The following is a 16,294-nucleotide window of genomic DNA, read 5'->3' as shown; positions in this document are numbered from 1 at the left end:
GAATCAGTAGGTGACCTTTGGCAAGTCTGGGACTTTGTTTCCCCATCTGTACAACCCCTAGCAAGTTGGTGTGAGACTAATTTTTGTTAAAAGCCTACATAACCCTCAGGGGTCCTATATAATCTCACTACAGAAGAGGGGGAGAAATGGAAGTGAGATGAACTCAGCACTTCTCTCTCATTTTAGAATCGTTAGCATGAGCAGCCATCAAGATCTGTGGGTTAGCGGCCAACTAATTTCATGAGTCTCAGAAAAAGAGTCAGCAAAATATTCTCCTGTGGACACTGGCGGGTCAGTGCTGCTCACCCAAGTGAGAGGAGAGGATGCGGTTGCCCTGAAACGTGTTTGTACAGGCCTTCAGTCATGCTCAGAGAATGAGGCTTTCTTACTGAGGCTGCTGGAAAAATATAGCAAAATAGGTTTATTCCTACCCCCCAAAAAAATGTTTTTGTGAAGGAGGGGTGGGAACCCAGCTTAGATAGAAAACTTCCACCTGGCTCCCCTTCTAGAAAACCAGCCAGTCTGTCATTGCATTAGTATCACCCCTATCCATCAAACAGTGCTGGGACGACATGCACCTTTCTCCTTGTTGATAAATCGTACAGTCAATTGCTTGAGCACACTTCAGTTCCTTATTTAGTTATGAAATATACTCGAGACCAAATAACCTGTGTCAGTCAGGTTTATTAATATGGTGCAGGAAAAAGGTCCTATATTAGAGCAGTCTCCGAAGAGCAGTCCTGTGCAACAGTATTACATTCACATTATGTAGGTGTGCTCCCCAAAATTACACCTCTAGAGCCATCCTTTTATACCCTATTGTACCTTCTTCTGGTAAAACAAGCATATGTCATTCAGAACTGAATTTAATTAATCAACTTTCTGTCTTTGTTTCTGGTACCATGGTGTACGCCTTTTATTGTTTGTTCTGAACACATGCATTCCAGGTAGTAAGAGGTATGAAGGCACCTCCTAGGTTTGTGTGGGCAGCGCCTTTCCTGTTGTCATGAGGAAATAATTATATGTCCTGATACTGTCAGTTTTCCTATTTACGCAAGCCAAAATTATTCCATCTAATGTAAGATGTTAGGGAATACTTGGCATAAGTGTACAGCATTATAACAAAGGTACAGGCCAATTTGGGCTATAGAACTACTATAGTAAAGCTTAAATGTCTGGAGTACATATATTGCAGGTAGTATTACCAACACAATATAGATGCTTGCATGTGTGTGTGCGCACAAAGTTAGTTAATAGGTAATGTGACGGTGGATGATGCTCAAGAACACACTGAATAGTTCCTGGGTTTTGTAGGTCCAATAAAGCATATTGTACAGGCCAAATGGCTTCCTGTATGCTGCACTTTGCATCAGATCTGAACAGAAAAGAGGTCAGTCTGTGCATGTGATTTCCCTGCATTGGGCTTCTGTATCACCTGATGAAAATGAGGGGAAAGTGCCCCTGCTTGCCTGTTCCTATAGGAGGGTCAGTCTCCATCCGCAGCGCTCACCTTAGAGAACAGGCTAAACAAAATAAGCTTTGTCTTAATTTTTTTCATGTGATATTATGTGTATTATGGTAGCACCTACAGGGCATAGCTGAGGTCGCAGCCCGACTGCACTGGGCACTGCACATCCATGCGGTAACAGCCAATCCCTGCACTAGCTTGCAGTCTAAATAGACAAGACAGGCAAAGGGTGGGGGAAGGGAAGGATTATTTTATTTCATTTCATTTCAGGTTTTTATGTAGTTGAAATTCCAGGCTGTGCTGGGGGAGGTGGGAAGGGGGAGTCAATGTGGACTCTATTCCATTTGTTTCTGGTTCTTCGGGCAGTTTGCACAACTGTATACAGCAAAGACTCAAATATAAACCAGCTGCATGGATTTAGTCTGTCAGGGACATGTCTGTTCTGCCTTGGCTCAGACACTAGGCTACAGGCCAGTTGATAGGCTATGCAAAAAAAAATAGCTGGGTGTGTGCCAGGATCAGCATTTCAAAAGTGTTATGCAACGGAGCCCAGTTCTACCCCAGAGGGGAGTGACCCACTGTCTAACTAAACCTTGAATGTGCTGAGGGACTCTGCAGTAGAGCTGGAAGAAATTTTATTTAGCATATATAATTTTTGCCAGAAAATGAATTTTTGGAGACTCTGAAACTGAATTTGGTTCAAATAGTTTTGTCCCCAAAAAAAACAAACCCTGAAAAATTGGCTCTAGTTTTGAAATTCTTTTTAAATTGGCCAAATTTGAAAACAAAAATACAAAGATTGAAAATACCCCAAATCAGCCAAATTGAAATGAAAAACTCAAGGGGGGGGTATCAGAGGGGAGCCGTGTTAGTCTAGTTCTGTAGAAGCAGCAAAGAATCCTGTGGCACCTTATAGACTAACAGACGTTTTGCAGCATGAGCTTTCGTGGGTGAATACCCACCTCTTCAGATGCGGGGGGAGGGGGGAGATTGAAGAAAAAAATCTGATCAACAATTTCAATCACAAAAATTTGAAAAAATACTGGATGTTTTTCTCCAGTTCAGCCCCTAAACTAAAGGGGCTGTTCTTTGCCCAGCTGGAACTGGAGTATTGTGTCCAGTTTTGGGCTCCCCACTACAGAAAGGATGTGGCAAAATTGGAGAGAGTCCAGCGGAGGGCAACGAAAATTATTAGAAGGCTGGGGAGGCTCAGGGAACTGGGGTTATTTAGTCTTCAGAAGAGAAGAGTGAGGTGGGATTTGGTAGCAGCCTTCAACTACCTGAAGGGGGGGTTACAAAGAGAATGGAGCGTGGCTGTTCAGTGGTGGCAGGTAGAACAAGGAGCAATGGTCTCAAGTTGCAGTGGGGGAGGTCTAGGTTGGATATTAGGAAAAACTATTTCACTAGGAGGGTGGTGAAGCACTGGAATGGGTTCCCTAGGGAGGTGGTGGAATCTCCTTCCTTAGCGGTTTTTAAGGCCTGGCTTGATAAAGCCCTGGCTGGGATGATTTAGTTAGGTTTGGTCCTGCTTTGAGCAGGGTGTTGGACTAGATGACCTCCTGAGGTCTTTCCAACGCTAATCTTCTATGATTCTCTATTCTGCAGGCAGGTGTCAAGATTTCACAGCCTCTGGAAAGGCCTGGTAACTCAAAGCTGGGCCTCTTGGTGGCAAGCGATGTGATCACTATGAAAAACAGCATTTTGCTATGAAATGTTGACTAGGATTTTTGGAAACTGCCCTAATCTGGTTCTAACATAGCATCTTCCAGGACTGCACTGGATTCCTCACGTGTGCTACAGCTTCCAGGCTCTCTTCATCATAGCCACGAAGTAGTCATCACTGTCAATGGATGCGCTGACCCCACTGTAGTAGTTCAGGAACTCCTCGGCTGTGACCTGTTAGAGAGTGAAGGTGAAAGTGGCATCTTTGAGAGGGGCTCAGAACAGGCCTCAGAGCTGGAGGCTCATTTCACTATTGAGAAAGGGGCTTCTGTTTTGCTCATCCTGGTGTAACACAGGAACGAGCACCATGTGCCCTTGTAGGAAAGCTACCATGGGAGCCAAGGGGCTTCAGCCCCACTCGGGGGTTTGGCATGCAGGGGCCTGATCAACTGCAATTTACTTAATTTAATTTCTTTCATAAGGGACCTGGGTTAGTTTTTTGGTTCTGCCTGCTACAGCAGGGGGCGCAGGTCACCTGGTTAAATCTGTCAGTTTGCTGCCATTGCGGGGCCCCTCAGACTTTGGTGCACTTCGGTCCCTCCTGTTCTGTGGCACACAATAGCTTCATCTCCAGAAGACTGCGACACTGTGGTCTAATTCTGGTCATTAGGCTTGGTGTAGGGATGCCTGGGTGGTGGTCGGTGGCCGGTGCTGTACACAGCTCCAACTATATGGTCCCTTCTCAAGCTACCTTTACTGGCAGAGTTTGTCTATGCTGCAGCTGGGAGTGTGTTCCCAGCACAGGTTGACAGACCCAAGCTAGTGCCGTCGGCCAGCCATCAGTACATCTGCTGGGGTTGGGCAGGATTGTAATTGGACTGCTAGCCTGAGCTGCTACCCGCGCTGCCGCAGCCACACGCTTTTTTCAGGGTGCTGCTCAAGCTAGCCAAGCTGGGAGGGTGGGATCTGGCTTGCTGGGGGACCCTTCACACGTCACTGTTTTGATCTGCCCCACCAGTAAAATAAAGATGAAGCTGTATAAATTCTGACTATTGTGTGTTTGTGCTAAGATGTGGGAGCAGAGATTAAAGCACAAATCAGGCAGGAGCCTAAGCAACATATCTCTTACAAGGAAATGAAAATGTAGATGTTTGAAAGGGTCTGGTTTCTGCAGGGCGTCAGGCCACCAGCCAGTTCCTATAGCCAGGGCCATCCCTACCCATACACACAGTATGCAGCTCCAACCTCTGCTCCACCCCTTCCCCAAAGCCCCAGCCCTGCCCCTACTCCCCTGAGGATTGCAATAGGGTGAGTTCCCCCCACCGTCCAAGTCCCAAGGCTTAGAGCCAGGGGAGCAGAGTGGAGTGGACTAGGCCAGGTTGCTCCACTTCCCGCTGCTGTGAGTGCGGGGTGGGGCCTACCCTGCACTCACTAGGCAGCAGGAAGTGGAGCGACCCACTCCGTGCCGCTGGCACATGCTGTGGGGTGGTTCCCCCCACCCCCCATGCCAGCCTCCCCCTCCCCCCCATCTCCACAGAGGCCGGGGGCCCCCACACAGCCTCCTGGGGTGGGGGGAGTTGTGTAGGGCACCAAAATGGCTAGGGACTGCCCTGTCTATAGCCTCTGGCTATAGCAATGCATCCAGGGTCTGCTGTTGCTAGTGCAGTCAAGTGGGTGAGGCAGGGAAAATAAAGGTTAAATCTAAGTCGTAGGAATATGTTGCAATCACTATTGAAAGAAAATTTTTAGGAAATAAAGTGGGGCAGGGAGAAAAAAAGAAACATGACTTTAATGTCATGAGTACAGCTGGTCAGAAAACTTTAATCATAATAAAGAAGTAAGATTGCTACTTCACTATTAATATTACCACTGCAGTAATGTAACATTAGCTCACAATTTAGAACCATTAGCAGAACTTCCCCGTATACTTCTCATGCCTAGAGTTGGTCAAAAATCATTTCTGGTTTGCACTCAGTCGTGACATTTTTACATTTGTTTTCACAACGCTAAGGTTGGCCCACCCCAAAATGTGGCATTGGGTGACAGCTGCACCCCTGTAACTCCCCCCAATGCATTGGCAATAGGAACTGAGAATATTGCCACACTTCACCCAACCTGCCCTTTTCCTTGTGCCCAGCACATCTTCCACGGTGCAAGCCTATTCCTACAGCCCTGGGCTGGGCTTGAGCAGTACCAATCTCCTGATGCTGGGTGCCAAAAGCAGAGAGCGTGTCACCTGAATGCTGTGTTACCCAGCATCAGGAGATTGGTACTGCTCAAGCCCAGCCCAGGGCTGTAGGAATAGGCTTGCACCGTGGAAGATGTGCTGGGCAGGTAGTGCCCATATCCCAAACTCTTTAGTAATGAACAGTTTTGCTTCTGAATTTCCCTTTGTTTTTATGAGATGGGATTTGTGACAGCGGCACAACTGAGCGGTAAGCGGGGCTTCCTGGACACTTCTTAGCCCCTCAGCTGCCTGCTCGAGGCTCCAGTATAGGGTACAAGGAGCTCTGTGCCCCTTATGGCAGGAGCAGATGTGTGTGTTAGGTGCTGTGGGGTCCAGACACTGTGCAGAAGGTTGATGCAGAGGATACTTGAACTCCTGGTCAGTAGAGCTGCAGCTCAACACGGCTCTTGATAATCCACTATCTGAGCAGGGGGGATTCACTGAGCTCTTCCTTAAGCTCTTACCATGCTGAGCTCTAGTTCCCAATCTCAGTGCCTGAGCAGATCCATTCTCACCACTGAAACCAGTGTGAGGGGCTGTGTGCCTGGTTCTGGAACACTTAGAACAGCAAAAGCAGGTTCATATGGGGAAGGAACCCCTGGACCAGGCACCCCCTGCTGCACACCATACAGGCTATTCCAGACCCTGTTGGAGCACAGCTCATTTCTGTGCATTTAAAGAATCCTTAGAAATGTAAAAGCCGGCAAAGCAATGGCCAGGCCATGAGGTTCTCCTTGTGCGTATTAGAGTATTGTTTTAGTTAAATGCGTGTCATTGGGAAAGAGAAAAGTTTTATCCTGGAATCCTCTTGACTAGTTAGTCCCAAATTTGCAGCACACAATGTCTGTTGTACTCTATGATACAGCTCAAGCCTATCTCCCTACACTGAATGGTTCTGGAGTACTTTGAACAATTATAACCTTCCCCTCTCCACCCTCCTGATATATCTCAAGAAACCCCTAGCCCCATGACCCCAAATTTATCTCTCAAACTATTTCAGATCTTCGGCTGTCATAGCAAATTTCAAGCTGATCTGATTGTACCTGTGAACGGTAGAGCACTGAAAAATTGACTGGAAACTAACACGCTGGCCCTATCCTGCTTGTGTAGCAGACTCTTGGATTACTTCAGCCTCAGGCACCACCTCAGGAAGAAACAATGTAAGGTGTCATGTAGTGCACCCTGCAGCTGCTTTCTGCTGGAGCTCACTGCCTAAGAGCCGGGGCTGTCCATAGATGTCAGTTCTAGGTGCCCATAAAACTAAGTGCCCCATTTGGGGAAAATCTGCTCCCCCATTATTGCAATGCAGGAATAAGGAAGTGTCACTGGGTGCACTTCTAACTGAAGCTGCCCAGAGGAGGGGGGGCCTGACCCCCCCATTTACTGCTTCGTTGTGAATTATCAGATTATAAACTCTCTGTTGCCCGGCCTCTTCCCTTGGCTTCTGGCCAGTTGGCTGCAGTTGAGCAGCACAGGGAATGATTACAGAGCAGCTGGGTCTTGGCCTCTGCTGAAGTAAGCAGTTCAGGCCCCACACAACTCAGCCCCTTGGTCAGGCACTACCATTCCCTTACCTTCCCATCGTTGTCACTGGGTGAGTCAAAGCTGTCCAGGAATGCTCGCAACACCTGCTCCTCTGTCCATTCCCCGCTCTGGTACTTGGGGTGAGTTCTGCCATCATACACCCCATGGAGATCCTCCACGCTCACCACGCCAGCACCAGTCTTGTCCAGTTTGTGAAATGCATCAGCTATAATCTGCTTCCTGGCAGCCGACATGGGTGGCTGCAAAGACAAGCTTTGTTAGTGGGGCAGTTTGTTGCTTTTCAGCTTCTGGGCACATACACCGCTTGTCTGAGAGCACAGCTGTGTGCCCCCCTGTGCCTGTGACAATGACAACTCCTGACCAGACTGGCAGTGACCCTTACTGGTGCAGCAGGGAGTGGAATTTTCTCCTTAGCAGCAGGGGCTGATTGCCCTAGAAACTGCCTGTTGCCTGCAGCATGTGGGACCCTAGAAAACTGTTGTGGGGGTGGGAGGCCCTGTGAAACCAGTGTCATCTCTGCCCCATACTTTGCCCATCTTAAGACAGAGCTACAGGAACTCAGCACTGCTGACAAACTGGCCCAAGGGCTCCCAAAATTAAGCACTTGACCGCCTCCTGCAAGTCCTAAAGAACACCCTCCTTCCATCCACTGCATCTGCTAGTGGGGTGCTCAGCCCTGCCTGCACCCTTCCTGCTCACTGAGAGTCACTGCAAACTCAGTGCTAGACTTCCCCTGTGGCCCCTAGGAAGGATACATTTCCCTTCAGCTGGGGTCCCTGGTTCAGCCAGCGGTGTCATTAACCAACAACATGGCAAGTTCTCTCCCCATCCCACCCCATGCCACTGCAGTCCCAGCTCACCCTCAGGACTTCCAGGAACTCATCAAAATCCATCCTGCCGCTGCTATTCTTGTCACAGAGGCTGAAGATTTGCTGTGCCTCCCTGCTTCCCAGCGTGACGCCAGCTGAGCTCAGGCCCTTCACAAACTCTGCTAGGTCCAAGGACCTGCTCTTATCATCATCCATGATGTGGAAAACTCTGCAGCCAGGGCATGGAGTGTGGAAAAGAAGAGCGAGTTGTGCAGTGCCACCATCACATGCTCAAACTGCAGCAGTTGGGCCCCCAACAATTATGAGCCATTTTTATGATAGTGATTTTTTTGCCTTCTATTTTCTGAGCCTTTAGGGCATGCTCATGTCAGATTTTCTGGCATTTCATGGTTATAAATTCATGTTTAAAAGAAATCTGAGATTTGCATCAGGAGCTGGAGCTTTAAGTAAAACATCAATGCACACAAGCCTTGCAAACAAAATCAAAATCGTAAGAGTTGACATCAGAGGCAGCAGCAGAGGGTGGGGAGATGGGTCAGGGAGAAAGTGGCTGGTTGCAGGGAGAGAGGTGAGGAGTATTCATTTTTGTTTAATGAAATTGGCAGGTCCTGGGAGGGAACATTTTACTTTTCTGATATTGCTGGGGTTCCCTCCCTCATGGCATGTGATTGTCGCACTTTTACTCAGGAGCAGGACTGCAGCCCGGGAGCAAGGCTGCACCTTCATTTCCTCCTGGCTACTAGGGGTTCCTGGGAAGGCAGCTAGGGCAGCACTGCTGCTTCTTGGCTGTGAGCAGCACATTTCAGCCCCACTCCCTGGAGCCAGGCCTGAGGAGTTATGGCACTGGGGAGGGGACTATTGTGGGAATAAGACAAATGTTGGCGGGGGGGGGGGGGGTAGGGAGGCGAGACGATAGTCAAGACAAGGGAGATAAGGGGTATGTGAGCCTCAAGAAGAATCATGCCACCCAACCAGCCACATGATCAATGTACTGCTAAGTTAGTAGAATGTAACAGCCATCTACAAATTACAGTGAGGGTTTGGAAAATCTGACACCTACAAGCCATTGGGGAAAATACCTTTTTAAATACACAACTTCCTCTCTGAGCTGCTGCAATTTAAGAAAATACACAGGGCACAACTTGAAAAATAAAAATTACCCATCAATTTTTTATTTAACATGGCTAAAAATGTAATTTTTTGGCAACACTTGCTTTTATAAATCAGGGCCTTCTAATGAAATTAATAGGCAGCAGGGTTTTTTTGTTTTGTTTTGTTTTAAGGAAGTACTGCTTCACACAACACAGTCCACCTGTGATACTCTTTGCCAGGGAATGTTGTGAAGGCCAAACCTGTAACTGAACTGAAAAAAAAGAACTAGATAAGTTCATGGAGGCTAGGTCCATCTATGGATATTAGCCAAGATGGTCAGGGATGCAACCCCATGCTGTGGGCGTCCCTAGCTTCTGACTGCTAGAAGCTGGGACTGGACAACAGGGGATGGATCACGTGCTAAGTGCCCTGGTCTGTTCATTTCCTCTGAAACATCTGGCACTGGCTACTCTTGGAAGACAGGACACTGGGCTAGCTGGACCCAGTGTTACTGCTCTGACCCAGTAGGGCCATTCTTATGAGTGGGAAAGGGAGAGGATGAATAAAAGAGGCATCTTATGGCTGATGCACTGGGCTCAGGACTCCTGGGTTCCATTCCCAGCTCTGCTCTAGAAAAGTTGCATCACCTCTCAGACTCAGTTTCCTAGCAGTACAATGGGGCTAATCCTGCTAACCTGCCTCCCAGGCACCATCTGCTCCTTGGCAGGAGAATTCATCACTCTTTGCTTGGTACCGGGGAATGCAGGATGGACTGGAAAAGGCTGCAACATCTCACATTACCATCCCCACAAATGGCACCTGGGAGGGGGCTGCTCTGGCTCCAGCCTTCTTTATCTATCAGACAGTAATTGAAAAAGGTGCAGAGCCTTGTCTCTGCCCCCCATCCCCATCCCCAATGTGCAGGCCCTGGTCAGGACATACAGCCCCCTGGGATGCAATGGAGCAGAAACATAATGGCTCGTGGCAAATGTCTCTTCATAACTGAAAGCACAGGGGGAGGGGGGAAGGGAGAGAAGAGAAGGTGGGAGGCAGAGGTCAGTTGTCCAGCAAGGAGATCAGGCTTAACATGCTCCTCTTGCTAAAAGTAACCTGGGCCTCCCATTCATTAGAGCGGTGCATCTCAAACTCCATGGCACCATGACCCCCTTTCTGACAACAAACATTACTACATGACCCCCCGGGGGGGTGGGGGCGACCAAAGCCTGAGCCCCACCGCACTGGGTGGAGGAGGGGAGGGGCCAAAGCTGCTGTCTGGGCAGGGGGCATATAACTTTAGCCCTGGGCAGTGGGGCTTGGGCTTGGCCCTTGGATCCCAGCAAGTCGAACAGCAGCCTTGGCAATCCCATTAAAATGGGGCTGTGTCCCACTTTCGGTCCCGACACACAGTTTGAGAAGCCCTGCATCAGAGGTTTAACAGTCACTAAGGCAGTGATCACCCTGTGCCAATGGCTCAAGGCCCGGCTTCCATGTAATGCCTGCTCTTAAGCCACTGGGCTGGCCCACTTCCTGGGAGCAGATTTTTCCCCATAAAAGGATGCGTCTCCATACCTGGCCAGCCCCTTAATGCCATCTGAGCCTCTTGCCAAGCACTGTGCCCTGAGCTTTTCTATGGGACTTGTGTGTATCTCCATTCCTTGGTCGTCTGTGTTAGCCATGGTGGGGCAGACCAGCCAGCTGTCAGATTCTGGAAAGCAAAGCAAGACACTACATGTGATTCTGGGCACTTGGCCCCATGCACATCCCCCCCCGAGATGCCCTGCTGCACTCACTCCTACAGCAGCATAGGCCCGTTCCACAAACCCTGGGGCACCAGTGAAGCTCCGCCACAAGGGGCTGACCCTGGAGTGAAAAACTGCCACCTAAAGTAGTGTTCCTTCCAACTGCCATGTCCCTTAAGCGGTGTGCTGAGTGCCAGGCTCTCAGAGCACAGCTCAGCTCAGAGCTCACCACTTTCCACGCTGTGTAAAGATAAGCAGATCTCTTTAGTTTGAGCTCAGCTGTTCAAGTGCAGGTGCTGGGTTAGAGCTCTTCCCAACCAGCAGATGACGACACAACACTGACTTGCTGAGGCCCTCGCAGGTAAGCACCTAGCATCTCTCAGGCCTGGTCTACGCTGGGGGTGGGAAACAATCTAAGATACACAACTTCAGCTATGAGACTAGCGTAGCTGAAGTCAACGTATCTTAGCTCAAATTAAAATTACTTACTCTGTGTCCTCGCGGCGCGGGATCGACAGCTGGGGCTCCCCTGTCGACTTTGCTTCCGCCTCTTGCACGGCTGGAGCTCAGCAGTCGACAGGAGAGCGAGCGGGGATCGATTTAGCATGTCTATACTACAAACGATAAATCAATCCCCAATAGATCAATCGCTATCTGATCCGGCGGGTAGTATAGACGTACCCCTAGGGTGTGCGTGCACTGCAATTCTCAGCTGTGAGTGAGGCACCCAGGTCTCACCGGCCAGGAGGCTGGACTGGCATAGCCCTTCTCAAAGAGAGACAAGCCCGTCCCTTTCGAGCCTCTGTCCCAAACCAGACCCGGTCATCAGTTCAGTATGAGGGGCATCATCCTTCGCCTGCCACCTGCCACTGTGACTGGCAGTTGGACATGCGTGGGCAATTGCCCAGAAGCAGCTCAATTAAAAGCTGGGCAGCTGCTAGTTCTTGGAGTCTTTGTATGAGTGAGCGCTGTAGTAGATGCATGAATACCCCCTGCATGAGGGCAGCCGTCCCCTTCAGTTCCTTCCTACTATCCATGACAGGAAGATGGCCCATCCAATCACCCGTCCCAAACCTGCCAGGCCCCAGCCCAGCCCTCAGGCAGCCTCCTCTCCCTCCAACCACCCACCCAAACCTACCTCGCCCCTGCCCACCCCTCACGCAGCCTCCTCTCCATCCAACCACCCTCCCAAACCTACCAAGCCCCAGCCCAGCCCTCAGGCAGCCTCCTCTCCCTCCAACCACCCACCCAAAACCTGCCTGGCCCCTGCCCACTCCTCATGCAGCCACCTCTCCCACCAACCACCTGCCCAAAACCTGCCCACTCCTCATACAGCCTCCTCTCCATCCCACCTCCCCCAAAAACCTGCCTGGCCCCTGCCCAGCCCTCAGGCAGCCTCCTCTCCCTCCAACCACCCATCCAAACCTACCTCGCCCCTGCCCAGCCCTCACGCAGCCTCCTCTCCATCCAACTACCCGCCCAAACCTACCAAGCCCCAGCCCAGCCCTCAGGCAGCCTCCTCTCCCTCCAACCACCCACCCAAACCTACCTCGCCCCTGCCCACCCCTCACACAGCCTCCTCTCCATCCCACCTCCCCCCAAACCTGCCTGGCCCCTGCCCAGACCTCCCACAGAGTTCATTCCAGCCAACCACCCTCCCAAACCTGCCTTGCCCTTGCCTTCACACAGTCTCCACTCCATTCAACCCCCTCCCATCCCCCCCGGCCCGTGGGCCAAGTCTGCCTGTCTGAGGTTAGAGTTGGGGGACATCTCCAGTAAGCTTATTAGCATGTGGATAGGTTTCTTGAGTGTTTTTAAAATATGTTTTCTGGGATACTTTCACCTTAAGAATGAATGCACTTGCTTAGAAATAGCTGTGTGGTAACCTATAACTGTGAGCAATTACACTCTTTATAGCCGCTGGAGAGAAAACAAAGCGCAATTGCTGGCCGTTTAGGCTGTTGGCTTGCTGGGAATATTCCAGCGTAGGCAGGGAACTGTGTAGCCTGGAACCATCCTAGACAGGATGGAGACAGATGTGGGTCTCTGTGCAAGAGAGGAGCCAGGAGACAACAGTGGACCATGGAGGGGGAATGCATAGAGAAGCAGGTGCCCTGAACACAGATAATCCGGATTACTTGGTAAACTGAACACAAGCAAACATGCATTTGTACACTGCCAAATGCTAGGTTCCTGCAGGATGGAGAACTGTAGCCTGGAAAGCAGTGACTCTGAAAACCACATCGGGGGTCATTGTACCTAAACAACTAACCAGACGCTCCCAGGGCCAAAAGGGCTAACACCATCCCTGGATGTATTAATGGGGGTGTCAAGCAAGCATAGGGAGATGATAGTGTTGCTGTGGGAGCGACTCACCTACTGTCTCTTGTGGGCTGATTATATCACACAGAGATGAAAAGGCTCTCAGAAAAACAACAGTGATGTAACATTAAGTCAAAATGCTGCCAGCCTGTGTGTCATGGTAACAAGCTCCTTCCCACTGCGATGATACAGAGGAAGGGCACATTGGAAGGCATAAGCACACACAGCAATATAATGTTGATCACCTGTAGGAAATCCCAGCCACAAAAACCGTGGGAGACATTTTTCAAAGGTACATGTGAGAGTTGGGTGCCTAACTACTCATTGGGCCTGGGACAATTTCCCCTGGGAGATTTGAAATCTGCCATTTCTCCAGCACAGAGAACCCTCACTTACTCATACCTAAGCAAAGCCCAGATTTTGAAATGGAGCTAAAAGATACAAACAGACTGTCTGGGGGTAGATGTACACTATAGCGTGTGTAATTCCCAGCTTTGGGTGCGCTAGTGCTCGAAAAGTAGCAGTACAGCCAGGGACTAGCATGGGCTCCATTGTGAGATCCTTGGAACATACTGGAATGACTAGCCTGAGCCACCTCCTGTGTGGCCATAGCCACACTTGTATTTCTAGCACACTAGCCTGAGCAGAGCTAGCATGTGTCCATTTCCCTAAGCTGGGAATCTCATCTCCCAGCTGCAAGTGTAGCCACACTGCTACTATCACAGCTGCATCGCAGCACTGTCCAGCCCAGCAGCCAGGCAGCCAGGCCTCCTGAGAGCTAAATCAGTAGAATGCCAATCGAGTCCATACCCACAGGGCAGCGCCATTTTCCGATATTGTCAGGTACAGAGAGTCCACTGTGACTGAACCGAACTGCCTGCCATGTCCCAGATCTCTTCAGGAGCAGCGGTGGAGCCTGGGCTCTGCAGGCAGAGGCATGGGAAGGAGTGGCTGTGTCAGCATCACAGGCATCTAACATCAAGCCCAGCCGCATGTGGCTGAGCCACAAGGCAGTCAGCCTGGAGCGGGTCATGTTAGCAGCTGTGTCCTGACAAAGCCAGCCTGGGCCCTGCCAGACTGAATGACCACAGCTGGCTGACAGGGACTGGAAAGGGTTTCACTGTTATTGTTTCCAAGGTAAAGCCAGGGGTTCTCCCACTTTATAAAATCATAGAAGATTAGGACTGGAAGCGACCTCAGGAGGTATCTAGTCTAACACCCTGCTCAAAGCAGGATCAACCTCAGCTAAATCATCCCAGCCAGGGCTTTGTCAAGCCAGGCCTTTTTAAAAACCTCTAAGGATGGAGGTTCCACCACCTCCCTAGGGAACCCATTCCAGTGCTTCACCATCCCCCTAGTGATACAGTGTTTCCTAATAGCTAACCTAGACCTCTCCCACTGCAACTTGAGACTATTACTCCTTGTTCTGTCATCTGCCACCACTGAGAACCACCGAGCTCCATCCTCTTTGGAACCCCCCTTCAGGTAGTTGAAGGCTGCTATCAAATCCCGCCTCTCTTCTCATCTGCAGACTAAATTAGCCCAGTCATGGCATTACCCCAGTGTCCTCGTAAGTCATGTGCCCCAGCCCTCTAATCATCTTCGTTGCCCTCCACTGGACTCTCTCCAATTTGTCCATGTTCCTTCTGTAGTTGGGGGAGAGGGGGAAAAGAGAGAGAGAGAGACCGACCAAAACTGGATGCAATACTTCAGTTGTGGCCTCACCAGTGCCAAATAGAGGGCAATAATCACTTCCCTCAATCTGCTGGCAATACTCCTACTAATGCAGCCCAATATGCCGTTAGCCTTCTTGGCAACAAGGGCACACTGCTGACTCCTATCCAGCTTCTCATCCACTGTAATCCCCAGGTCCTTTTCTGCAGAACTGCTGCTTAGCCAGTCGATCTCCAGCTTATAGCAGTGCATGAAATTCTTCCTTCCTAAGTGCAGGACTCTGCACTTGTCCTTGTTGAACCTCATCAGATTTCTTTCAGCCCAATCCTCCAATTTGTCTAGGACCCTCTGGACCCTCTTCCTACCCTCCAGCATATCTACCTCTCCCCCACCCAGCTTAGTGTCATCTGCGAGCTTGCTGAGGGTACAATCCATCCCATCATCTAGATCATTAATGAAGATGTTGAACAAAACTGGCCCTAGGACTGACCCCTGGGGCACCCCGCTTGATACCAGCCAACTAGACATCGCGACCCCTTCCAACAGCAAAAAATACTGCACGATCCCAGGAGGGGGGGGCCGAGCCTGAGCCCGCCGGAGCTCCGCTGCCCTCGGGGATGGAGGCGGGAAGTTGAAGCTCAAGGGCTTCAGCCCAAGGCAGGGGACCTGCAACCCAAGTCCTGCCACCCAGGGCTGAAGTCCTCGGGCCCCAGCAAGTCTAAGCCAGCCCTGGTGGCCCCATTCAAAGGGAGTCATGACCCATTTTTGGGTCCCCACCCACAGTTTGAAAACTGCTGCCTTAGGGGAAGCAAAGTAGTGAACAGTGGGGCATTTAAGGCCAGAGGTCGACCTGTAGCACACTGTAGTGTTGAGGCTTCAAGCGTCGCACTGGCAGATGCCTGAGCAGTCACCTGTAATTAATGTGTCATTGTTCTCATTGTTACAATGATCTACCAGCTAGTCTCTGCCTGGTACCTTGCAGCCCAACCCAAAGGCAGCGTTGGGGGTCCCACCTCCCCACAGCTCAATCACCCAGTTGTTCCAGGCACCATTAGATCCACTCAGTGCATTTTGCCTTTACCTTGATTCCCTTTAAAAATCTTTTCTTCCCTGGGTCCAAGTGGAGCGGCTGCAAATCCTGTGTGCTTGTTAAGCCAGGGAGGGCAGGGCCACACCTTGTCTCTATAGCAACGCTTGGAAGCTGCGTCTCAGCCATGTGGCTGTTGCTAGGGTGCTACAGTGCACAGTGCACAGTGCCCAGGGAGGCACAGGGCTGGAAGTGGGGGGGGGGGGGTGGAGCGGGGCGGGTACGTGAGCTGAGGCTGGCAGAAATACGTTGCACCCCGTCCTGGAAATGTGGAGCTAGGAGCCTGGGGTGTGGCAGGGGGAGATTTACAGAAGCCTCTAGTGAACACTTAGTCTCCCCAAGACACGTGCCACTGCATTCTGTCCTGGGCCAGGCAAGAGCAACAGAGGCCCAGCCTCTCTCGCTGCCCCACAGCCCTCCCAAACCTGCCTGGCTCTCACGCAGCCTCCACTCCCTCCAACCACCCACCCAAACCTACCTCGCCCCTGCCCAGCCCTCACGCAGCCTCCTCTCCCTCCAACCACCCTCCCAAACCTACCTCGCCCCTGCCCAGCTCTGCTGCAGGTTTTTATTCTCAGCCTTAGTAGTACCGTTCGTGGATTGTTTCTCCAGTTGTTAGAGTGGGGTGTGCTCCAGGCTTCAAGTCAT

The 16,294-nt window shown here is 50.7% G+C and overlaps 1 protein-coding gene across 2 annotated transcripts; it reads right to left on the bottom strand.

Annotated features, from left to right (window-relative positions):
* Positions 1-3,262: 3,262 nt before the first annotated feature.
* On the bottom strand, positions 3,263-10,500 carry CAPS (calcyphosine). 2 transcript variants are annotated; one of them, XM_039515897.1, is made up of 5 exons: positions 10,394-10,476; positions 7,763-7,940; positions 7,017-7,141; position 6,772; positions 3,263-3,364 (listed from the first exon to the last, which is right to left on the bottom strand). In XM_039515897.1, the coding sequence occupies exons 1-5, from the start codon at positions 10,474-10,476 to the stop codon at positions 3,263-3,265; spliced, it is 489 nt and encodes a 162-aa protein (XP_039371831.1). The 2 variants fall into 2 exon arrangements, with proteins under 2 accessions (XP_039371831.1, XP_039371830.1); XM_039515896.1 differs by lacking the exon at position 6,772 and having other exon boundaries at positions 6,932-7,141; positions 10,394-10,500.
* Between the last annotated feature and the right edge of the window lie 5,794 nt (positions 10,501-16,294).

Source organism: Mauremys reevesii, linkage group 26 (assembly GCF_016161935.1).
Source record: "Mauremys reevesii isolate NIE-2019 linkage group 26, ASM1616193v1, whole genome shotgun sequence".
NCBI lineage: Eukaryota > Metazoa > Chordata > Testudines > Geoemydidae > Mauremys > Mauremys reevesii.
The sequence above is the reverse complement of the archived record's forward strand: the minus strand, read 5'-3'. Positions and strand labels throughout refer to the sequence as shown.